The sequence below is a fragment of the Hordeum vulgare genome, chromosome 1H, assembly GCF_904849725.1.
Source record: "Hordeum vulgare subsp. vulgare chromosome 1H, MorexV3_pseudomolecules_assembly, whole genome shotgun sequence".
In the NCBI taxonomy this organism is placed as follows: Eukaryota; Viridiplantae; Streptophyta; class Magnoliopsida; order Poales; family Poaceae; genus Hordeum; species Hordeum vulgare.
This window is the reverse complement of record NC_058518.1, coordinates 436,145,519-436,170,787: the sequence shown is the minus strand read 5'-3', so window position 1 is coordinate 436,170,787 and position 25,269 is coordinate 436,145,519. Positions and strand designations below refer to the sequence as shown.

The 25,269-nt window shown below is 46.1% G+C and overlaps 1 protein-coding gene and 1 pseudogene across 2 annotated transcripts; one reads left to right on the top strand and one right to left on the bottom strand.

Annotated features, from left to right (window-relative positions):
- The first annotated feature begins 8,212 nt into the window (after nucleotides 1–8,212).
- On the top strand, nucleotides 8,213–8,962 carry LOC123400137 (annotated as a pseudogene).
- Nucleotides 8,963–10,603: 1,641 nt separating this feature from the next.
- On the bottom strand, nucleotides 10,604–13,098 carry LOC123443116 (spliceosome-associated protein 49). 2 transcript variants are annotated; one of them, XM_045119383.1, is made up of 4 exons: nucleotides 12,926–13,098; nucleotides 11,644–11,855; nucleotides 11,232–11,424; nucleotides 10,604–11,147 (listed from the first exon to the last, which is right to left on the bottom strand). In XM_045119383.1, the coding sequence occupies exons 1-4, from the start codon at nucleotides 12,957–12,959 to the stop codon at nucleotides 11,017–11,019; spliced, it is 570 nt and encodes a 189-aa protein (XP_044975318.1). In that variant the 5' UTR covers nucleotides 12,960–13,098; the 3' UTR covers nucleotides 10,604–11,016. The 2 variants fall into 2 exon arrangements, with proteins under 2 accessions (XP_044975318.1, XP_044975327.1); XM_045119392.1 differs by having other exon boundaries at nucleotides 11,803–11,855.
- Between the last annotated feature and the right edge of the window lie 12,171 nt (nucleotides 13,099–25,269).

Below are 25,269 nucleotides of genomic sequence, written 5' to 3'. Positions count from 1 at the left end.
GTTAGACCAAAGAGCACGATAGCTTAGAGCTAAAGCAGCTGCTAGTGCAGCCCCACAGCAGATCAATCACGGAGGCCTCCATGGTGTCGGCGTCCACGTCGACGATATACGGTTCCGGGGACGTGCAGTTTGAAGAGTCACCTAACCAAGATAATGTGCAATATGTCAGAACTTTCCCTGAATTGGAAGATGAGTCAAAGGCTTCAGATAAGCTACTACATTGTAGGAAAAAATAATAATCAATTACTCCCTCTGATCCATCTTAATTGTGGATCGGAGGGAGTACTATTTTGATCCTCAAGAAAATGAGGGCACTACAACTAATTTTGAGAAGAGTTATGTTGTACTCTATATTCTCATAATAAACTTTGCAGGAAACCGAGTTTTGCAATTCACCTTCAATTCTTAAAGGAAGCTGGGGACATCCTTTCAAATCAGTACCATGTCCGCAGATGCTACATTTGATTATGTATGATGGCACTGTACATGGTGTATTACCACCGTTAGTACACACACCAAAGCGCGAGAAATCATTCAAGGGGTGTATAGTAAATGCTCTAAAGAGCAAGGCTATTGGGCCATGAAATAGCCAGGATGCAGTAGAAATTTAAAGACTCATTGTCTTCCGATGATTTCTGTTTGGAGGCATGAGGCCATGGATCTTGAGAGCCATTTGTGAACACAATTTTAGAAGTTGCACATGTGTAATGAAAAATTAGGAAGAAAGCAAATTGGGTTATCACTGTCAATATTTTATAAATTGCAAAAGTTGCAATCTATTGCAAACTACACTCCTAAGTGCTTGGTATCACCGCTTTCTCAAAAAAAGAAGTTGCAACCCATAAAATTAAAATCAAAGAAGCCAAGAATGCTCATGGTAGTCACACAACAACAACAATACACAAAAGGGTCAATTCATGTAGTAATGCGGCGAAAAGGGTCAATTCATGTAGTAATGCGGCGGTGTTACCAGCTACATGAATAAGAGGCATGGTAAGGGTGCCAACTGTACTACAGGAAATCGCTGTTGTGCAGCTTGCAACTGTGGTGGCCGCAGTAGTTTGGAACTTCGATATGGAGCTGGTGGAAGGGCAGACCATCCAGCCCAAGCTGTCTTGTACACTGCACATGAAAAATGGCCTTAAAATGATACTCAAGAAGCGGGAAATATAACGTTAGGCTCACTTAATTTACATGTAAACTGCAGATGAAAATGCATCTATCCTTGGTGTTTTATTTTTATCTGTATCTATCATGGGTGTCTTATTTTTATCTATCCAGGCCAGACAGGTACCTCAACGACGGCAGCGGCTCCGGGTTGCACAGCCAGTGGACGGTGCGGCCAATGACCAAGGGGTAGAGTCGTGGAACGGCCTTGACTGTCGACGGGGGAGCGCGACGCGGACGGGGCCCCAGCGGCCCTCCCTAGAGGAGTAAATCTGGATGCGGAGGCGCTCGTCGGCGACGAGGAGCTCGAAGGCGCGGCCGTTTTTTTCGACGAAGAGGAGCGCGTGCTTGCGGTAGTCGCGGATGGAGACGGTTGGGAGGATGGAGACAGCGCCGGTGAAGGAGTAGCAGACGCGGAGGACGCTGCCGGGGGGGCCCTCCTCGATGGACTGGCCGAAGAGGGGGCAGGGGCGGAGGCGGCGGAGCACGACGAGGCCGTTGCGGGAGGCGACGTGCTTGAAGTCGAGGGTCTCGTTGAAGCCGCGGAGCACGGAGGGCTCGTCGGTGCTGAACGACGCGGACGGGGCTGTCAGCGTCGCTGTCCTCCATCTGTGACAAATCAAACTAATCCGTCCCATTGACGATGGTTACAGGGAGTATATATATCTCCTGGAGAGACGCGACGATCGGAGAGAGATGCGTCGGTTCCAGGGAGTCGGGAGAGAGAGAGACGTCCGTGCGGGAGGAACCGCCTGAACGGTTGGGCAAGGGGAGATTTTCCCCTAATTTACATAATTAGTTTTAACACTCCCCCTAATCTACGCTTGACCATGTGGAGTCATCTTCATGATTGTCCGGGAAGCTTCATCATCTCAAAACTCTTCTTCAAAAGTTCTTCATAAAATCTCTGATGAGAACCTGAAAACATAAACTTCACAACAATAGCATAATGTGATGTTATTGAACAAGGATATCTCAAGAAGAGACTCCCCCTGTTGCCTGCAAGTCTCCAAGTCGCCGCATACCAATTCCATGAACATATTTCTGGAATGTTGAATTTGGTAGAGACTTAGTAAATAAATCAGCAAGGTTGTCGCATGATTTAACTTGCAGAATGCTTATTTCCCCGCTTTTCTGAAGATTGTGAGGGAAAACCCATTTAGGAGAAATATGATTAGTGATATTGCTCTTGATGTATCATGTTTACATCTGTGCAACACAAGCCGCATTATCCTCATAGATAATGGTGGGTGATTCAATTGAACCAATTCCACATGACTATTGTATGTGGTTTATCATTCTGCGAAGCCATACACATTCACATGATGCTTCAAATAATGAAATTATTTCAGAATGATTGGTAGATGTAGCCACTAGAGTCTGTTTTGAAGACTTCGATGATATAGCTGTACCACCATGTAAGAACACAAAGCCGGTCTGAGATCTGGCATTATGGGGATCAGACAAATAACCGGCATCTGCATACCCAATCATATCAGAGTCCAGATTTTGTTGGAACTGGAAAAATAGGCCAAGATCCTTTGTGCCTTGGAGATATCGAAAGATATTCTTTACTCCAGACCAATGTCGTTTGGTGGGAGCTGTGCTGTGTCTAGCAAGTAGATTCACTGCAAATGCAATATCAGGTCTTGTGCAATTTGCAAGATACATAAGCGCTCCAACGGCACTGAGATATGGAACTTCAGGTCCCAACACCTCTTCTCCATCATCCCTCGGTCTGAGCGGATCTTTCTCTACGTCTAGAGATCGAACCACCATAGGAGTTTTAGATGGATAGGATTTGTCCATATTAAATTTCTCCAATATTTTCTGGATATAGGCAGCTTGGTGTACCATGATTCCTGAGGAAAGGTGCTCAAGTTGAATACCTAAGCAAAATTTGGTTTTACCCAAATCCTTCATCTCAAATTCCATCTTTAGGTGATTGCGTGGTTCATCAATGTCTGGTGCACTGCCGATGATATTGAGATCATCAACATACACAGAGATGATGCAAAATCCTGTAGAGGACATCTTGATGAAGACACATGGGCAATCATCACTATTGGAGTAACCTTTCTGAAGAAGGAACTCACTTAGTCGGTTGTACCACATCCGTCCCAACTGTTTTAAGCCATACAATGACTTATTCAGCTTTACACAATACATGTTGCGTTTTGCACTGTTATTCGGGACAGAGATTCCGTCAGGAACCTTCATATATATGTCCGAATCTAGTGACCCGTAAAGATATGCGGTCACGACGTCCATCAACTGCATGGATAGACAATTTTGTACTGCCATAGATATAAGATATCGGAAAGTGGTTCCACTCATTACTGGAGAGTATGTCTCATTGAAATCAATGCCGGGTTTCTGCGTAAAACCTTGTGCTACGAGCCTTGCTTTATATCTCACCACCTCATTGTTCTCATTCCCTTTCCGGAGGAAAACCCATTTGAATCCCACAGGAAAAACATTGGGAGGTGTAGGTATTGCTTCAGTGAATACCTTTCTTTTGTTAAGCGAGGCAATTTCTGCTTGGATTGCATCCTTCCATTTAGGCCAGTCGGAGCGCCTTTGGCACTCGACGATAGACCTTGGATCATGATCAGTGAGAAGGGTATCTGCAATCTTTTCAGCAAAATATATGTCGACAGTCGTAGTCTTACGGTCAAATGATTCTCCATAATCAACATAGTTGATGGAAATTTCCTGCACCCCTAGAGACTCTTCGTGATTTCCCAATACGGTTGAGCCTGGGTGTTCCGATGTTCCAGCCAGTTTGTGCACACTGGAGCTGGGTTGTGGAGGTTGCCCTTCCACTGGGTGTGAACTACCCATTAGGTGTTTGTCAGCGTTGAGTTGACCTGCATTTACTGACTCCGAGGATTTTCTCCTCGATTTCCTTTGCAGCTTGCTAGAAGCTAGCTCTAGGTCAGAGGCCATACTACTCCCCCTCTTTTTAGGAACAGGTAGTTGAGTGGTTTTTATTGGTACCTCCACTCTTTCTGGCGCGTTTCTGGCCGGATTGAAGGATTTTGTAACACCTTTCATATCAGTAAATGAATCTGGCAGATTATTTGCAAGATGTTGCAAATTAATGATATTTCGAACTTGAAGTTCGGTCTCATGGGTACGTGCATCAGAGGATGAAATGGCATGAGCATTCCAATCGATTTCCGGGAATTCTTTCTCGTACTTGAAATCTCCCCCTAATGCCGGAAAATGTTCCTCCTTAAATATGCAATCAGCGTGACGGGCTGTGAACAGATCCCCAGTTAGGGGTTCCAGGTACTTGATAATCGACGGCGATTTGTACCCCACATAGATCCCCAACTTTCTGTGTGGGCCCATGGATGTTCTTTGTGGTGGTGAGATCGGGATGTATGCAGCACATCCGAACTTACACAGATGGGAAATGCTAGGAGGATTTCCACGTACCAATTCCAGAGGGGAAGAACTGTGATATGCAGTTGGCCTCAATTGGATCAAGTCAGCAGCGTGTAAAACAGCGTGACCCCAACAAGAGGTTGGCAAGTTGCAATTTATCAACAAAGGTCTTGCAATGAGTTTAATCCTCTTAATTAATGCTTCAGCCAAACCATTTTGTGTCTGGACATATGGAACAGAGTGCTGAACTTCAATCCCCAAAGCCATGCAATAATCATTGAAAGCACGTGAGGAGAATTCTGCAGCATTGTCCATTCGAATTGTCTTAATTCGAATTTCAGGATAATGGGCTTGCAACTTAATGACTTGCCTCATTATCTTGGCAAATGCATGGTTTCGTGTGGGTAGAAGACACACATGTGACCATCGTGTAGATGCGTCAATTAGAACCATGAAATACCGGAAAGGTCCAGATAATGGCTCAATGGGACCACAAATGTCTCCTTGAATACGTTCAAGGAACTGAAGTGGTTCAGCTTGTATTTTGAGATGCGAGAGCCTCAAAATTAGTTTTCCCATGGCACAAGATGTGCACACAAAATCAGAATATTGAGGAAATTTTGACTCAAGCAAATTATGACCAATGGAATTGCTAGTAATTTTTCTCATCATCCCAATTCCGGGATGGCCCAGGCGATCATGCCAGGTTTGGAATGCATCAACATTCTGAAAAATTACTTTGTATGCAACATGTTCCACGGGTTTGATGTACGTATAGTACAAACCAGACGATAGAGAAGGAATTTTGTCATGTACCTTTTTGCCATATCCGTGATTTTTAGTAAAGAGTAAATACTCCTCTTTGTTGTCTTCATGGCTTTCAATATGAAAACCATTCTTACGGATATCTCGATAACTGATCAGGGTACGTGATGAGTCGGGATACAATAAAGCATCTTCTATCGTCACTTGTGTACCACTTGGGAGGGTGAATATGGCATGTCTAGTACCAACAATCACTGTATCGCGTCCAGCGATAGTTAGAATATCTCCATTCATCTTTTTTAGAGTTTGGAAATATTTTATCTCGCTCAGTATGGAGTTTGTGGTACCACTGTCCACAAGGCATAATTCCTCTTCCATCGGATTGTCCCCGTAGAAAAACTATATAAAACGAAAGAATTTTCAATAAGAAAACCTTATGTTAATACATAGAATGCAATCTTATTATATCAAATGTGTTGATACAATATAATACAAAGACAACAACAAACTTATGTTCTTATTACAATCATCACAAATGGACATAATTAAGTAGATCACTAAGGAGGTCGAGGGACTAGTCAAAGTCGCCAAACACATCTTTTGAGGTGTACTCAAGTAACATGGCCTCCGTTTCAGCAGGGTCCTCAAGTGGATAAGGAATCATGGCGTTGCTTGGTCCAGGAGGAACATCGTGTGAAGCACCAGCTTCATTTTTGCCATGTGGATGAAGGTTGAAGTTGGCTTCAAACCTTTTCCCTTGAGGTGCTTTGCGTCCCAGAGATTGTTGGTACAGCATGACCAGATGCTTGGGCATTGAGCACTTTTCAGTAGAATGCGAGTAGCATCCACACTTATTGCAAAGTTTAGATTTATCAAACTTTGGCTTTGTAGTGCCTTTTCCTTTGCCCATGTTTCTGAATTTTCTGTTCCCATTGCGCTTGTGCTTGTGCTTAGAATTGGAATGTTTACCTCGAAAGGTACCATTAAACTTCTGTCTATTCGCGACATTCAGATGAACTTCAGGTAAAGGTTGTGCCCAACTGGGCGCTGAGAGCCATTCTTAGCGAGTAGCTCATCATGCTTTTCAGCCTGAAGTAACATGTGAATAAGCTCGGAATAGACAGTGTAGTTGCGAGCACGGTATTGTTGTTGGAGTATCCTGTCTGAAGGGAGAATGGTAGACAGGGTTTTTTCTATCTTCTCCCCCTCAGTAGGTTCCTTCTCACAGAAGCGCAGTTGGGAACATATCTTATGAACAGCATGATTATACTCACCAATGGACTTGAAATCCTGAAGGCGGAGATGAGTCCAATCATGGAGTGCTTCTGGCAGGACTACTGCCTTCTGCTGTTCATACCTCATTTTGAGGGCCAGAAACAGAGTACTAGGAGATTCCTCCTATAAATACTCAGACTTGAGATCTGGATGAATATGGTGCCTTATGATGAATAAGGCAACATAATTCTGTTGTTCTGTCAGCGGCGTGGCTCCAGCCGGGAGAGGAGTCTCCGGGGGCTGGATTGCACGCGCTATCCCCCGGGATGCAAGACTGATCTTGATGTCCATAGCCCATGTAGGGTAATTGTGGCCATTGAGGGCAAGCTCCTCAAATTCTTTGGCAGTCATCTTTGCCTACATGGGGAACCAGAGATAATTAATTTATGGGCAGTAAATTAAAACCATCATGGTTGTGTAATAAGAATGCAAAAATTCGATACTCAAGTGTAAACTTGAAAAATTCTCAACCTCAATTGTGTGAACATAACACATTGAAGATCACTTAGATCTCACAGTAATGGACGGCATGGCCATTACCTTGTGTATGCTACAATTTAGATATAAGAAATACACGTTGAAGGTAATCGCTTGTCAAGATTGACAAAGTGTAGACCTTACAGTAAGAGAGGATAGTCTGCACATGTGCAGTAGATCACAACTCATTACCTTGTGATTCCAAATAAGACGAGGGAGAAATATTCAAAAAATTGCAAGTTTCAGATGCGAGAGAAGCTAATCTCAATCGCAATAAAAAACATGTTAAAAAAATATGTGGTAAACACATGAAACATGTCATTATGCCTAGATGAAATCCGGTACTTTATTTATATCATCAATCCATTGTATAATATAAACACACTTATAATTACACAAATCTTAAACTAGAATAAATCTAGAACTAGACTAAGTGTAAATAGTAGTACTAAGACAGTACTAAACATAGTCTAAAACTATACTATTTACAATAATTAGTACTAACTAGTACTACACAGAGAAATAAGAAAAAGAAAGAGAGAGGGAAAAAAATTATAGAACAGCGGCCGGCCGACCAGGGCAACACATGCGCTCGCTTGGACATCATTTGGCTGGCCAAAACACAACACGTGTGTGGGCCTCGACAGCACACCACCGCATAAGGCAGAGAGAGGAGGTGGGATCGGTTCCCAGATCCGGTTCCAGATCCATCCCAAGCACCGCTCCTCTCCCCAACCAGCAGCGCTCCTTTCTTCCCCACCACCACGCGAAGACCACAGGAAGCCCGCCGACGGGAGTGAGGGTTGCCTCCCTGGCTTCTCAGGTGATCATCGGCGCAGCACGGAGGATCCCTCCTCGCCAAAAGAAGAGGAAACGACGACCGGGTCCTGGGGGATAGCTCCGAGGCCAAGGCCGAGGCCGAGGCTTGCCGGAGCCCATGAGCCGACGCGGCAGCCGCGCCGGCGGTCGATGGCGGCGACGGCCCGCTCGAAGAGGCGGCCGAAGCTCCGCTCGGCACGACTGCTAGAGCCTGCGGCCGATTCCATCCGCGGCGGGGCTACACCGTTGGATTCGATCCCGGCCCCGAAGCGGATGACGCCGGAGGCGCCGGTCGGCGCGGAGACAAAGGCGAGCGCCTCCTCCGTGGTCACCTCCGGGCGCATCGGCACGGGTAAGTAACCGGGTGGGCGGCGACTTGGGCCTGCGTCCTCGACAGCGGGCGTCGGCGTGTGCGGGGGCAGCCAGTGCGCCGGCGGAGGAGGGGGCGGAGGCGGGTCCTCGTGCAGCATCGGCGCGGCGTGGCCGGCGAGCAGCCACGGGTCAAGGCCGACGGGAGGAGGTGCGGCGGCGCCAAGGCCGACGGGAGCGCCCTGGGCGGCGTCCTCTGTGGCGCGCTGGCCACCCGCATGCCTGGGGGGCGGTAACCGCCCCGTGCGAAGCCACCGGCGGCATTCTGACCGCGTCCAGTGGCACCCCGGCCACGTGCAGTGGCGTTCCGGCCGCTTCCAGCGACGTTCAGGCCACGTCCAGCGAGGGTACGGTGGCGATGGGCAACGAGGCGGTTCCGGCGGTTGTCCTCCCTGATGAGGCGAAGGAAGAAAGTAGTCAGGGGCCACATCTCACCAGCGGCGAGTCTTCCTTCCCTTCTCTGTTTCTCTATTCGCTCCTTTTCTGGTAGACAAGTGCTGATAACGTGTGACAAATCAAACTAATCCGTCCCATTGACGATGGTTACAGGGAGTATATATATCTCCTGGAGAGACGCGACGATCGAAGAGAGATGCGTCGGTTCCAGGGAGTCGGGAGAGAGAGAGAGACGTCCGTGCGGGAGGAACCGCCTGAATGGTTGGGCAAGGGGAGGTTTTCCCCTAATTTACATAATTAGTTTTAACAGGGTCGTAGCCCCGGTCGAGGGCCGGCGGGGCTGTGGCCGGGTGCTAGGAGGAGCCGGTCGATGGAGAGGAGGGGCAAGGGCGGAGAAGGCCGGGGGAGGCGCGGGGCGGCCCTGGCAGCGATGGGGCGGATCCGATCCGGGGGCGAGGGGCTTTCCTGCAAATCTAAAACATTTTTCCACTTAATCAGGGACTGCAGGTCGAATGTTTGAAAAAAAATGGACTTTTTCGTAAAAATGCCACAACGGACGACCAAAAACCCTATTTGCTTTATTATTAGAAAGAGAAACCCTATTTGCTTTATTATTAGGGAGAGAAATCTCAACAGAAACGCCTCTCTACTCACAATGCAAGAAGCTTAGTACAAACTCCATTTGACCGTTCCAAACAGGGCATAGGGAGTTCAACTCGTTTCCCTTTTTCCGCGAGGAAAGAGTGATTTCATTTCACCAAATAGAGTTTACACAGGGGTAACCCGAATCGGACAGATAAAAAAGGACTGGAATCTACCCAACATGTTGTGCTCTAGCAGAGTTTGGCAACGCATGGCTCAGCGCCATCAGCTTAAACTCTCTTCCTGAAGTCCGTCCGCTGGGGTCCTTCCATGCACGCCACGATGTCGAACTCCAGGGCTTCCTTCCAGGCATAAGGCACAGACGCCAAGTTGAGCTCGTTTACAGCAGCAGATGCATAACACCACCTCACCAGATATGAATTGACCTCCGGTGTCACCTACAATCACAGGCACATTTGGAACGGATGCCACCTTTCGCGGTTCCAGAGTTCGCTGCATATGAGAGAAGGAGCTCATACAAGAAAAAAGAACCAGTGTTCAACTCATTTCCATCAACGGACATCACCACCTGGTGAGGTGAAACAGTCACCAGTGAGGTTCACATGCTTTTCAGTATATCTGGCACCGAGGATAAGCTTTGAGCAGTTAATCTGTATACAAAAACAGAGCTCGTAGAGAGAAGAATTATAAATTAGCCACAACAGACGATGCCACAAAGCTTGAGGATGCCACAAAAACAGTGCTCGTAAATGGTGGTTCTACCTACAGCGATGCAAAGCCCTTGCACTGCACGCTACTGCTTGAGGGTGCCACAAAGATTTAAATCAGCTGGCTTTCAAAATCAACCACTTTCTGAAATTTGCATCTGCACCACAAATACATCAGAGCCGTTCATGAATTTTAGGGGGTTCACCATAAGCAAGCTACCCAAGCTAATAGGAACCAGTAAACATCTTTTGTGGTTTCAGACCATCCAGTACAATGGTGTAGCTCTAATCATTCTGGAAGGTGAGTGACTCGCATATGGTTCTTATACATGTTGTGGAATTCTTGGGAGTAAAAACAGGCACCAACAAATTTGTAACTCAGCATATGTACCAGTACCACCAATGAATATTACAAATTATACCAATTGAAAAATCAAGTAGCAACTGTTTTCCTCGTACAGCCAACAAGAACAGTAAGCCATACCAGGAAATCACAGCTGTTGCACCTCAGAAGCAAGTAATCGAAAATGCACAGCTCATCTACTCAAGGGCAAGAGGTAGCCAATGCTGGATCCAAAGTGAGGATGGATGCATGTGGCTGCCATACAAATACTGCTCAAGCAAACAGGTCATATCAACAACACATAATTATAGATAAGTTTAAAGATACATGGCAGATTTCTTGGGTTTCTTTACCCATTTATGTCCCAAAATAATACAGATCCAACTGGCACGGGGAACAACAAATAACATGATAGTTCAGATATTTTTAACTGAGAATATTGCAACCCCATCCCTACAACTAGGGAAAGTACTACAGCGACATTAGTGCAGGCAATATCCTATCAGGACGACAAGGCATGGAACCTAACCATCAGTGACAGGCCTGCCTACGATGCAGAAAACAACACAACAACCAGACAGACACCCACATTCACTACCATATTTACATGCATGTAATGGCAGGTACCCAGATGACACTACGGAAGGGCTGAGACAACAATGGCTGCACGGGCCGATGTTTCATTCATTGGAGCTCAGTATGCTAGTAGGACGGGTATGGAACTGGTTGTCTGTCAGCTCGACGGCTAACATCATTCAGAACAGAACCAAATACACGTCTACTATACTCATATGTACCATCACTTAATCCTCTACTTGCTACCCCACTTGATGCTGGAGAAAAAAGGAATTGTCAGATTTAATACAAACTTCAGATTAAATATCTCAATACTCATATGGTCAAAGAAATTCTCTCACCTTGGGAATGAAAATCATAAGAATGATTTGGAGAAGCACCATAGCCTGCAACCCTACCATTTACCACTCTATGTTGTGACACAGGAGTATCACCAAATCTCATTGGTTGAGGTGGATTTGGTAGTGGTATAGGGTTCATTTTAGGTGTTACAGTAACATTGGCATTTGATGAGGCCTTGTCTTGCCCAGAGATCTGTCAAAAATAAAGGGCATAATTTCAGGGTTGAGTCTTTTGCTACTGCTTCATAGATACATATATAAATAGAAATCTAGTAATGGCAAGAACCTTAGGTATTGGGTTGGACCCAGAATCAACTATTCACAGAGAACGTAACTCACCATACCATAAGAACAACACGCGGCAAACTATACTACAACAAATTAGATAACCAGGGAGAAATAAGAAACGCACCGCAAATTTAAGTGTTCTATTGTGAAGCCGAACAAGGCCAGAAAACAGCCTAACAGCATACTGGGCAATCTCCTCTGTTTCGTACTCAGCAAAAGCAAAACCTTTGGGTCGACTAGTTTCCTTGTCACGAGGTATGTGCAAGTCTACTACACGACCTACCTGAATAAGAATCTCATACAAAACCCTCTCCGAGACCTTTTCATCCAAGTTACCTATTTAAGAAATACACAATTAAAGAATTAATACAGTACTGGTGATTACTATGTTATACTTATTTAGGCATGTAAAAAAGAGAGACAAAGTGGAACAAGAACAATCATTAAAAAGCAGCAAAACTATATTACTACAGCAGTGGCAACCATGAAATAACATATATTAAGGCATGCAAAAAAGAGAGGCAAAGTTGGACAAGAACAATGTTGAAAAATGGAAGAACTAGAATACTGCAACAGTGTCAACCATGAACCACTAAATACCCTGATACAAGAGCATGTTCATTTCTATATTACAACGATGTCATCCAAGAACCATAGTTAGTGAAGCTGTAGTGAATTTCTAGAATTGTCAGATACTAAAATAGGCACTATATGTCTAGCCCCATAAACTGTAACATTAATCCATGATGGGGACAAATCTCACAACTGTATGGTTCGCATATCTAAACCCTGGATGATGCATTTATTAAGCAGGTTCAGTTTGTTATTAGATTTGGTTTTACAGGCATATGTTTTCATGCTGGTTATCACTATGTACCTGCTTACAAAATTTCAATTGGAAGAACCACACGGAACCCAGAACACCAAGAAATGTTGTATGCACAAGGAAATTAGCATGTTTAAGTTAATTAATTAATCAGCTAATATACAAGTAAACATAGTAAAACGAACAATTCCTATTACAGATTTAGGAGGCAGGATAAATCCCGGCCGTACAAGCTTAAGCAATTAGACTACTAGCCAATCTAGAATGGTAAATAGTAATAAATCTAGGCAAGCCAGATCCGAAAGGGGGCGAAATCCCTCTTCAATCAATCAAAACACCTAAAGCACGCAATCAGGTTTAACCTGCTTGGGGGCAACAACAGCGGCCTAGAGAAATCCCCACTCGGGGGACAGGGGTGGCCGCAGCGGCCGCAAGGGCGTCAACTTTTCGAACCTAGCGGAGCGAATTGACCCCTCGATCCCGAGCCGAAGGGCCTGGCAAAATTGGGGGAAACTCGCGGGAAGAAGCGCACCGCGCGATTCGGGGCTCGGGCGGTGGGCGGGCGGGGTGGGAATCTCACCTATGTAGACGGCGCAGCCCGGGTTCCTCGCCATGGAGACCGGATCTGGGAGGCGGGGACGGAGACGGATAGGGGTGCGGAGGAGTCCAGCCGTGGGAAGCAAAGCGGTGACTGCACGACGCACGAGCTCACGGGAGGGAAGGGGGTTGGTGGCTCACGCCGTTCGGCCGCTATTTCTAGCAGGTTGTTCTGGGACGGTACGGTTCGGCTTCGGCTTTTCGGCTGCCGACCCCGAGACCGAGGCGGCTCGGTGGACTGCATGGGGCCTAGGGACCAGTCACAGTGGTAGGTGGGTGTGGGCGCTTGTTCCGTGCTGATTGATCTGAGCGTGTATGAGTGTTTTTTTCTTAAGTGTTTGAGGTTTTATATATCTTGGAAGCATGAATTTTGATTTGGTACTTATATTAAAGTCGACCAGCCTTCTTCCCTTAAAAAAAAGGAAACCAACATTTTTCCCTCAAAGAAAAAGATCAACCGATCCATATAGAAATTAAACATTACTCATAGGTCTGTGTGGATATCGACCGTCTTCTCAATCCTTCACTACGACATGCTGTGAGCGAACCTTGTTTCTGCCTATGGACCTTCGAAACACCGCCTCTGGACCTCCGAAACACCATTGGAGCTAGAGATACATTGTTGATGTAACATACAAGGAATCGATGGTCGGAATTAGAAGACGCCGGTGACAACGGTTTGGAAAACGGATCGACGCTTCAAAGAAGGAGGTGATGAAGAGCTTGGACGACCATCCCAGATATGGTCGTACATATTCGAGGAGACGTAACCTTACAAGCTTCGAGACGACGCCGAAACTAGTCGAACGTCGTTGTTCAAAGAGGAGCGGTGACAAACGATCCCCGCCTTCCTCTACACCGCTAATAGTACTATCACTGATGAGGTGGACCAAGAATCGGAGAAATCTTATTCTTGGCCTACACATCGCCACCATGGCCTATACAGTGTCATCACCATGGGTCAGAAAACTAATTCTAAGAGACCTAACTACGACATCAAAATGCAGGTGTAGGGTCCCCATCCCCTCGTGCTACCGGAGTGGCGGGTGGAGGAGGGTGAGGGAGAGGTGGAATGGCAGCTTAGAAAACAATGGCCCGAATGATGTTTACCTTTTTATAATTATTTCTTGGGGTTGCTAAATAGATTTGGATGCTAGAGGCGGTAGGCCTAAACCGTGGTAAGGTGGATAGAGATGAAACCCGAGAAGAAATTTCTAGTCCATTCAAAATAAGAAAGTGGGGCGTAAATAGGGAAACAAACATGAAAAATTATGGAATAAGAGTGAAAGGGATAGCATAAATGGAGATGGATACATATGGCATTTTCTCGCAAAACACAAGCGGGAAATAGAATTTAACTATCATTACTTGTGGAAGTTTCCTTCTTCTTCTTTTCTCGATAGCCAACTCATATACACTTGGGCCATCTCCAACGCGTACCCTCAAACCACCCGCATGGACCGCACAGATCGGGCGTGTCTTACCATCCGACGCGGGTATGTATGTGTCAGAGGGTCGGTCTGAACGTCCTTTCTCTCGCAAACCAAAAGCAAACTTGGCGGGGCTCTACGGGTGTGTGGACCGCTCTCGTGCATGCCTCCGACAACCCGACCCTACCCAAAACTCTCTCCTTCGCCTGTGTCGTTTCCTGCCTAAAGTAGTCATCATCGTTCCGGAGCGTCTACACCATATTCACGTGGGCCTAGAACAGGCACGACCTTTCACTAGAGCTGACACTGAAGCGATGCACGTGCCAAAAGCGCCACCCGATGCACGTATCTTCGCTCCGCATTGAAAAGCGGGTCGTCCGCCTACCTCCAATAAACCAGCATGTGTGCGGACTAACACTAAATACCGCACCTCTTGGCTTTTTGTGTCTGCCCTCTATTTAAATGCAGCCAGGCATCAGGAAGCAACCACACCTCTGCTCTCATATCCTCTTTACAACACTCATGCCATGGCCTCAAGCTCCAAAGCATCGTGGAATGGCCTCTCCGACGAGTAGAAGAAGTCTCCAACATTGCAAACGACTGGGTGGCCTGGCGAGCCAGCCAAATACATGATGGCTTGTTAGCAAGGTCCCTAGAGTCAGAGCCAGTGCCACCACCATTGCGAGGCCATCCTCGCCCATGCAAGCATGCGAACATCATAGCCCGCCAAATCCACCGCGAGCGATGGCAGCAATGTGTCCGACCTGTAGAGAAAGTAGCCATGTTCGCGGAGGTTGATGCGAAGGCGGAGGAATTTGGGTGAGGCACCGACAGCGATGTCGCCAACTCCGCGTTGGCCATGCACGTGATACACGTCTCAAAAGTACCTATAATTTTTATTGTTCCATGCTAGTATATTGTCATTTTTATAAACTTTGTACACCATTTTATATATTTTTTACTAGACTAACCTATTAATTTAGTACTAGTGACAGTTCATGTTTTCTGTAGGGAAATCAATATCTAGGAAGGTTGACGCCTATTTTCAGCAAAAAAATGGACGACGAAGGATCCTAGAAGCTTTCAGGGAGTACTAGACGAGCAACACGGGGCCGCACGGCTAGGCGACATGCCTAGGCACTAGGGCGCGCCATTAGTGCATGTGGGGCCCACAAGTCACGCCTTACATCTGTTCCACCATCTTAAATCCCTATAAATGGTGAAACCCTTCATCGTATTTTTAGAAGAATTTTCCCGTCGTCAAAGGTTCCTGTTTCGCGAAGATCTAATCCGGAGGCTTGTTCTGCAACCCTGTTGTCGGTGTCAAAATCGGCAGATCTCGGGTAGGAGGTCCCGAACTGTGGACCTTGGATCGATGGGTTGCAGGACAGAGGGTGAGGCGGTATTTACCCAGATTCGGACCCTCTTGAGGAGGTAAAACCCTATGTCCAGCTTGATCATATTGATGTGGATAATGATTACAGAGTATACCTCGAGATCGTATGAGCTAAACCCTGGATGAGTCAACCTATCTATATGAACGAGGACCCCCGGTTTATATAGCCACCGGGGGATCACCTAGTCTACTTTACTTGGACGCCACGCTGGTCTTCGGTGATTTCCTCCTTGAATACGAACTAACCACACAGCCCATCCTCCAATCAGAACGACCCATTAGTCGGCCTCTTCATAGCAAGCCGACTACCTCAAGACCCCTTAATCCAGGACTCCCTTGGTAGCCCCCGAACTACCCTTCAATGCTGATGTGTAGGATATTCGGATGCTCGCGCCAAGAGTGTTCGGTTTGCAAGGCGAGTTCCCCTGTTTTCTTTGATCAAAAAATGATGATTTAGTCCCCGGCCGACTCACGGTTACCGAAGCATCATGGGCCCCACATCTTTTACCTCTGCACAAATATTAATAACAATTCTCGATTTTCACATGCTTTTATAAAGGCAAGCGCTTTTAGCTATCCCTGAAGGAACCACTCCTTATAGCAAGAGGAGGTAACGTCCTTTATAAACAAATCAAAAATCTGTTATGAGGCTCCATCGCCCCCCAAGCATCACCAAGAAACCTTATGATACGTCTCCAACGTATCTATAATTGTTGATGGTTCCATGCTATTATCTTGTCAAACTTTGGATGTTTTGTATGCCTTTTATATCTTTTTTGGGACTAACATATTAACTCAGTGCCAAGTGTCAGTTCCCGTTTTTTCCGTGTTTTTGACCCTTTTCAGAGGAGGATTTTAAATGGTGTCCAAACGGAATAAAACTTCCGAAAAGATTTTTTCCGGAACAGAAGATACGCACGAGACTTGAGAACCAAGCCAGGGGCCACCAGGGGACCCCACAAGCCCCCTAGGCGCGGCCAGGGGGGCCCGTGCCTAGCAGGCTTGTGGGCCCCCTGTGGCTCGTCTGCCCTACCTCTTCCGCCTATAAATTCAGAAAAATTCCAAAACTGCGAGAGAGATCCACGAAAATACTTTTCCGCCGCCGCAAGCTTCTGTCTCCGCAAGATCCCATCTGGGCACGTTCTGGTGCCCTGCGAGAAGGGGGATTCGGATACGGAGGGCTTCTTCATCAACACCATGACCTCTCCGATGATGCGTGAGTAGTTCACCATAGACCTTCGGGTCTATAGCTAGTAGCTAGATGGCTTCTTCTCTCTCTTGGATCTTCAATACAAAGTTCTCCATGATCTTCATGGAGATCTATCCGATGTAATCTTCTTTGCGGTGTGTTTGTCGAGATCCGATGAATTGTGGATTTATGATCGGATTATCTATGAATCTTATTTGAGTTTCTTCTGATCTCTTATATGCATGATTTCATATCCTTGTAATTCTCTTCAAGTTGTGGGTTTTGTTTGGCCAACTTGATCTATGATTCTTGCAATGGGAGAAGTGCTTGGTTTTGGGTTCATACCATGCGGTGACCTCTCCCAATGACAGAAGGGGCAGCAAGGCACGCATTGTGTTGTTGCCATCAAGGGTAAAAAGTGTTGGGGAACGTCGCATGGGAAACAAAAAATTTCCTACGCGCACGAAGACCTATCATGGTGATGTCCATCTACGAGAGGGGATGAGTGATCTACGTACCCTTGTAGACCGTACAGCAGAAGCGTTAGTGAACGTGGTTGATGTAGTGGAACGTCCTCACGTCCCTCGATCCGCCCCGCGAACAATCCCGCGATCAATCCCACGATCTAGTACCGAACGGACGGCACCTCCGCGTTCAGCACACGTACAGCTCGACGATGATCTCGGCCTTCTTGATCCAGCAAGAGAGACGGAGAGGTAGAAGAGTTCTCCGGCAGCGTGACGGCGCTCCGGAGGTTGGTGCTGATCTTATCTCAGCAGGGCTGCCGTGGAAAAACCGTGGAGGTATGTGGTCGGGCTGCCGTGGAAAAGTCGTCTCAAATCAGCCCTAAAACCTCCGTATATATAGGTGGGAGAGGGGGGCCTTGCCTTGGGGCTCAAGGAGCCCCAAGGGGGTCGGCCGAGCCAAAGGGGGAAGGTCTCCCCCCCAGACCGAGTCCTACTTGGTTTGGTGGGTGGAGTCCTTCTTTCCTTTCCCACCTCCTCCTTTTTTTCCTTTTCTCTTTGATTTTTCTTCCAATGCGCATAGGGCTCTTTTGGGCTGTCCCACCAGCCCACTAAGGGCTGGTGCGCCACCCTCAAAGCCTATGGGCTTCCCCGGGGTGGGTTGCCCCCCCCCCCGGTGAACTCCCGGAACCCATTCGTCATTCCCGGTACATTCCCGGTAACTCCGAAAACCTTCCGGTAATCAAATGAGGTCATCCTATATATCAATATTCATTTCCGGACCATTCCGGAAACCCTCGTGACGTCCGTGATCTCATCCGGGACTCCGAACAACATTCGGTAACAAACCATATAACTCAAATACGCATAAAACAACGTCGAACCTTAAGTGTGCAGACCCTGCGGGTTCGAGAACTATGTAGACATGACCCGAGAGACTCCTCGGTCAATATCCAATAGCGGGACCTGGATGCCCATATTGGACGAAGATCTTATCGTTTGAACCTCAGTGTCAAGGATTCATATAATCCCGTATGTCATTCCCTTTGTCCTTCGGTATGTTACTTGCCCGAGATTCGATCGTCAATATCCTCATCAGTTGCTGGGCACTGAGTCTTACTCAATCTCGTACCTTGTAAAACTGGCAAGAACCCTTTCTTGGACTGTTCCATTTTGAACCTCTTCAAAACTTTATCAAGGTATGTGCTTTGTGAAAGTCCTATCAGGTGTTTTGATCTATCTCTGTAAATCTTAATGCCTAGAATGTAAGCAGCTTCTCCTAGGTCCTTCATAGGGAAACTTTTATTCAAGTAATCCTTTATGCTCTCCAAAAACTCCACGTTGTTTCCAATCAGCAATATGTCATCCACATATAATATTAGAAACGCCACAGAGCTGCCACTCACTTTCTTGTAAATACAAGATTCTCGAACCACTTGTATAAACCCAAATGCTTTGATCACCTCATCAAAACATTTGTTCCAACTCCGAGATGCTTGCACCAGTCCATAAATGGATCGCTGGAGCTTGCACACCTTGTTAGCATTCTTAGGATCGACAAAACCTTCGGGTTGCATCATATACAACTCTTCCTTAAGGAAACCGTTAAGGAACGCCGTTTTGACATCCATCTGCCAGATTTCATAATCGAAAAATGCAGCTATTGCTAACATGATTCTGACGGACTTAAGCATCGCTACGGGTGAGAATGTCTCATCGTAGTCAACTCCTTGAACTTGTGAAAAACCCTTTGCCACAAGTCGAGCTTTATAAACGGTCACATTGCCGTCAGCGTCCGTCTTCCTCTTAAAGATCCATTTGTTCTGAATAGCCTTGCGGCCCTCAGGCAATACTTCCAAAGTCCACACTTTGTTCTCATACATGGATCCTATCTCGGACTTCATGGCTTCTAGCCATTTGTTGGAATCTGGGCCCACCATTGCTTCTTCATAACTTGCAGGTTCATTGTTGTCCAACAACATGATTGATAAGACGGGATTACCGTACCACTCTGGAGCAGCACGTGGTCTCGTCGACCTACGTGGTTCGACAGAAACTTGAACCGAAGTTTCATGATCATCATCATTAACTTCCTCCTCAACCGACGTCGCAACGACAGAGGTTTCCCCTTGCCCTGCGCCACCATCTAGAGGGATGAGAGGTTCGACAACCTCGTCAAGTTCTATCTTCCTCCCACTCAATTCTCTCGAGAGAAACTCCTTTTCGAGAAAAGCTCCATTTTTAGCAACAAACACTTTGCCCTCGGATTTGAGATAGAAGGTGTACCCAACTGTCTCTTTTGGGTAACCTATGAATATGCACCTTTCCGCTTTGGGTTCCAGCTTTTCAGGCTGAAGCTTTTTGACATAAGCATCACATCCCCAAACTTTAAGAAACAACAACTTTGGCCTTTTGCCATACCACAGTTCGTATGGTGTCGTCTCAACTGATTTTGATGGTGCCCTATTTAAAGTGAATGCAGCTGTTTCTAATGCATAACCGCAAAACGATAACGGCAAATCGATATGAGACATCATAGATCGATAACGGCAAATCGATATGAGACATCATAGATCGCACCATCTCTAATAAAGTACGATTACGACGTTCGGACACACCATTACGCTGTGGTGTTCCAGGCGGTGTCAACTGCGAAACAATTCCACATTGTCTTAAGTGAGCACCAGACTCGAAACTCAGATATTCACCCCCACGATCAGACCGTAGGAACTTGATCTTCTTGTCACGATGATTTTCAACTTCACTCTGAAATTGCTTGAACTTTTCAAATGTTTCAGACTTGTGCTTCATTAAGTAGACATAACCATATCTACTCAAATCGTCAGTGAAGGTGAGAAAATAACGATATCCGCCGCGTGCCTCTACGCTCATCGGACCACACACATCGGTATGTATGATTTCCAATAAGTCACTTGCACGCTCCATTGTTCCGGAGAACGGAGTTTTAGTCATCTTGTCCATGAGGCATGGTTCGCACGTGTCAAGTGAATCAAAGTCAAGTGACTCCAAAAGTCCATCGGCATGGAGTTTCTTCATGCGCTTTACACCAATATGACCTAAGCGGCAGTGCCACAAAAATATGGCGCTATCATTGTTAACTCTAACTCTTTTGGTCTCAATGTTATGTATGTGTGTATCGCTATCAAGATTCAATATGAAAAATCCTCTCACATTGGGTGCATGACCATAAAAGATGTTACTCATAGAAATAGAACAACCATTATTCTCTGACTTAAAAGAGTAACCATCTCGCAATAAACAAGATCCAGATATAATGTTCATGCTCAATGCAGGCACTAAATAACAATGATTCAAGTTTATAACTAATCCTGATGGTAACTGAAGTGAAACTGTGCCGAAAGCGATTGCATCAACCTTGGAACCATTTCCTACGCGCATCGTCACTTCATCTTTCGCTAGCCTTCGTCTATTCCGCAGTTCCTGTTTCGAGTTGCAAATATGAGCAACAGAACCGGTATCGAATACCCAGGCACTACTACGAGAGCCGATTAAGTACACATCAATAACATGTATATCAAATATACCTAATTTTTCTTTGGCCGCCTTCTTATCAGCCAGATACTTGGGGCAATTGCGCTTCAAGTGACCCATACCCTTGCAATAGTAACACTCTGTTTCAGGCTTAGGTACAGCTTTGGGTTTCTTCGTCGGAGTGGCAACAGGCTTGCCGCTCTTCTTTGAATTACCCTTCTTGCCTTTGTCATTTCTCTTGAAACTAGTGGTCTTATTCACCATCAACACTTGATGCTCTTTACGGAGTTCAGACTCTGCGACTTTCAGCATCGCAAACAACTCGCCGGGAGACTTGTTCATCCCTTGCATGTTGTAGTTCAACACAAAGCTTTTATAGCTTGGCGGCAGTGATGAAGGATTTTGTCAGTGATAGCTTCTTGCGGGAGTTCAATCCCCAGCTCAGCTAGACGGTTTGAGTACCCAGACATTTTGAGCACATGTTCACTGACAGACGAGTTCTCCTCCATCTTGCAAGCATAGAATTTATCGGAGGTCTCATACCTCTCGATCCGGGCGTTCTTCTGAAAGATAAACTTCAACTCCTGGAACATCTCAAATGCTCCATGACGCTCAAAGCGACGTTGAAGTCCCGGTTCTAAGCCATACAAGACTGCACATTGAACTACTGAGTAGTCCTCCTTACGTGCTAACCAAGCGTTCTTAACATCCTCATCAGCCGTAGCGGGTGGTTCATCTCCTAGCGCAGCATTAAGGACATAATCCTTCTTCCTAGCTTGTAAGATTAGCTTAAGATTACGAGCCCAGTCTACAAAGTTGCTTCCATCATCTTTCAACTTAGCTTTCTCTAGGAACGTATTAAAATTCAGGGTGACTGTCGCGTGAGCCATGATCTACAACACAAATATATTCAAAGTGGACTTAGACTATGTTCAAGATAATTAGAGTTTAACTTAATCAAATTATTCGCTAAACTCCCACTCAAAAAGTACATCTCTCTAGTCATTTGAGTGGTTCATGATCCACTTACACTAGCTCAAGTCCGATCATCACGTGAGTTGAGTATAGTTTCAGTGGTAAGCATCCCTATGCTAATCATATCATCTATATGATTCATGATCGACCTTTCAGTCTCATGTGTTCCAAGGCCATGTCTGCACATGCTAGGCTCGTCAAGCTTAACCCGAGTGTTCCGCGTGCGCAACTGTTTTGCACCCGTTGTATGTCAACGTTGAGTCTACCACACCCGATCATCATGTGGTGTCTCGAAACGACGAACTGTAGCAACGGTGCACAGTCGGGGAGAACACAATTTCGTCTTGGAATTTTAGTGAGAGATCACCTCATAATTCTACCGTCATTCTAAGCAAAATAAGGTGCATAAAAGGATTAACATCACGTGCAATTCATAAGTGACATGATATGGCCATCATCACGTGCTCCTTGATCTCCATCACCAAAGCACCGGCACGATCTTCTTGTCACCGGCGCCACACCATGATCTCCATCAACGTGTCGCCATCGGGGTTGTCGTGCTACTCATGCTATTACTACTAAAGCTACATCCTAGCAAAATAGTAAACGCATCTGCAAGCACAAACGTTAGTATAAAGACAACCCTATGGCTCCTGCCGGTTGCCGTACCATCGACGTGCAAGTCTATATAATCTATTACAACATGATCATCTCATACATCCAATATATCACATCACATCGTTGGCCATATCACATCACAAGCATACCCTGCAAAAACAAGTTAGACGTCCTCTAATTTTGTTGTTGCATGTTTTACGTGGTGACCATGGGTATCTAGTAGGATCGCATCTTACTTACGCAAACACCACAACGGAGATATGTGAGTTGCTATTTAACCTCATCCAAGGACCTCCTCGGTCAAATCCGATTCAACTAAAGTTGGAGAAACTGACACTTGCCAATCATCTTTGAGCAACGGGGTTACTCGTAGCGATGAAACCAGTCTCTCGTAAGCGTACGAGTAATGTCGGTCCAAGCCGCTTCAATCCAACAATACCGCGGAATCAAGAAAAGACTAAGGAGGGCAGCAAAACGCACATCACCACCCACAAAAACTTTTGTGTTCTACTCGAGAAGACATCTACGCATGAACCTAGCTCATGATGCCACTGTTGGGGAACGTCGCATGGGAAACAAAAAATTTCCTACACGCACGAAGACCTATCTTGGTGATGTCCATCTACGAGAGGGGATGAGTGATCTACGTACACTTGTAGACCGTACAGCAGAAGCGTTAGTGAACGCGGTTGATGTAGTGGAACGTCCTCACGTCCCTCGATCCGCCCCGCGAACAATCCCGCGATCAGTCCCACGATCTAGTACCGAACGGACGGCACCTCCGCGTTCAACACACGTACAGCTCGACGATGATCTCGGCCTTCTTGATCCAGCAAGAAAGACGGAGAGGTAGAAGAGTTCTCCGGCAGCATGACGGTGCTCCGGAGGTTGGTGGTGATCTTATCTCAGCAGGGCTCCGCCCGAGCTCCGCAGAAACGCGATCTAGAGGAAAATCCGTGGAGGTATGTGGTCGGGCTGCCGTGGAAAAGTCGTCTCAAATCAGCCCTAAAACCTCTGTATATATAGGTGGGAGAGGGGGGCCTTGCCTTGGGGCTCAAGGAGCCCCAAGGGGGTCGGCCGAGCCAAAGGGGGAAGGTCTCCCCCCCAAACCGAGTCCTACTTAGTTTGGTGGGTGGAGTCCTTCTTTCCTTTCCCACCTCCTCCTTTTTTTCCTTTTCTCTTTGATTTTTCTTCCAATGTGCATAGGGCTCTTTTGGGCTGTCCCACCAGCCCACAAAGGGCTGGTGCGCCACCCTCAAAGCCCATGGGCTTCCCCGGGGTGGGTTGCCCCCCCGGTGAACTCCCAAAACCCATTCGTCATGCCCGGTACATTCCCGGTAACTCCGAAAACCTTCCGGTAATCAAATGAGGTCATCCTATATATCAATCTTCGTTTCCGGTCCATTCCGGAAACCCTCATGATGTCCGTGATCTCATCCGGGACTCCGAACAACATTCGACAACCAACCATATAACTCAAATACGCATAAAACAACGTCAAACCTTAAGTGTGCAGACCCTACGGGTTCGAGAACTATGTAGACATGACCCGAGAGACTCCTCGGTCAATATCCAATAGCGGGACCTGGATGCCCATATTGGATCCTACATATTCTACGAAGATCTTATCATTTGAACCTCAGTGTCAAGGATTCATATAATCCCGTATGTCATTCCCTTTGTCCTTCGGTATGTTACTTCCCCGAGATTCGATCGTCAGTATCCGTATACCTATTTCAATCTCGTTTACCGGCAAGTCTATTTACTCGTTCCGTAATACAAGATCCCGCAACTTACACTAAGTCACATTGCTTGCAAGGCTTGTGTGTGATGTTGTATTACCGAGTGGGCTCCGAGATACCTCTCCGTCACACGGAGTGACAAATCCCAGTCTTGATCCATACTAACTCAACGAACACCTTCGGAGATACCTGTAGAGCATCTTTATAGTCACCCAGTTACGTTGCGATGTTTGATACACACAAAGTATTCCTCCGGTGTTAGTGAGTTATATGATCTCATGGTCATAGGAACAAATACTTGACACGCAGAAAACAGTAGCAACAAAATGACACGATCAACATGCTACGTCTATTAGTTTGGGTCTAGTCCATCACGTGATTCTCCTAATGACGTGATCCAGTTATCAAGCAACAACACCTTGTTCATAATCAGAAGACACTGACTATCTTTGATCAACTGGCTAGCCAACTAGAGGCTTGCTAGGGACAGTATTTTGTCTATGTATCCACACATATAAATGAGTCTTCATTCAATACAATTATAGCATGGATAATAAACGATTATCTTGATACAGGAATTATAATAATAACTATATTTATTATTGCCTCTAGGGCATAATTCCAACAAAAAGATGGGGTTTTCATCATTGGTTTGAGTTTATCCCTCTACATCATGTCATCTTGCTTAAGGTGTTACTCTGTTCATCATGAACTCACTAGATGCATGCTGGATAGCGGCGATGTGTGGAGTAATAGTAGTAGATGCAGAAAGTATCGGTCTACTTGCCTCGAACGTGATGCCTATATGTATGATCATTGCCTTAGATATCATCATGACTTTGCACGGTTCTATCAATTGCTCGACACCAATTTGTTCACCCACCGTATTATTTGCTATTTTGAGAGGAGCCTTTAGTGAACACTATGGCCACCGGTCTACTTCACACCATATTTTTAGCCTTACACTTTTACTTCGTTGTAGGGCCGGCCCACAGGACGG

What these genes read in the sequence shown, in the direction of transcription:
- LOC123443116 (XM_045119383.1), bottom strand. Translation starts at nt 12,959, where the DNA reads ATGGCGAGGAACCCGGGCTGCGCCGTCTACATAG. An exon ending in GGGCTGCGCCGTCTACATAG is followed by an intron (nt 11,856 to 12,925) that starts GTGAGATTCCCA and finishes TTTCTTAAATAG; the next exon opens with GTAACTTGGATGAAAAGGTC. An exon ending in TTATGATTTTCATTCCCAAG is followed by an intron (nt 11,148 to 11,231) that starts GTGAGAGAATTT and finishes TTTTTTCTCCAG; the next exon opens with CATCAAGTGGGGTAGCAAGT.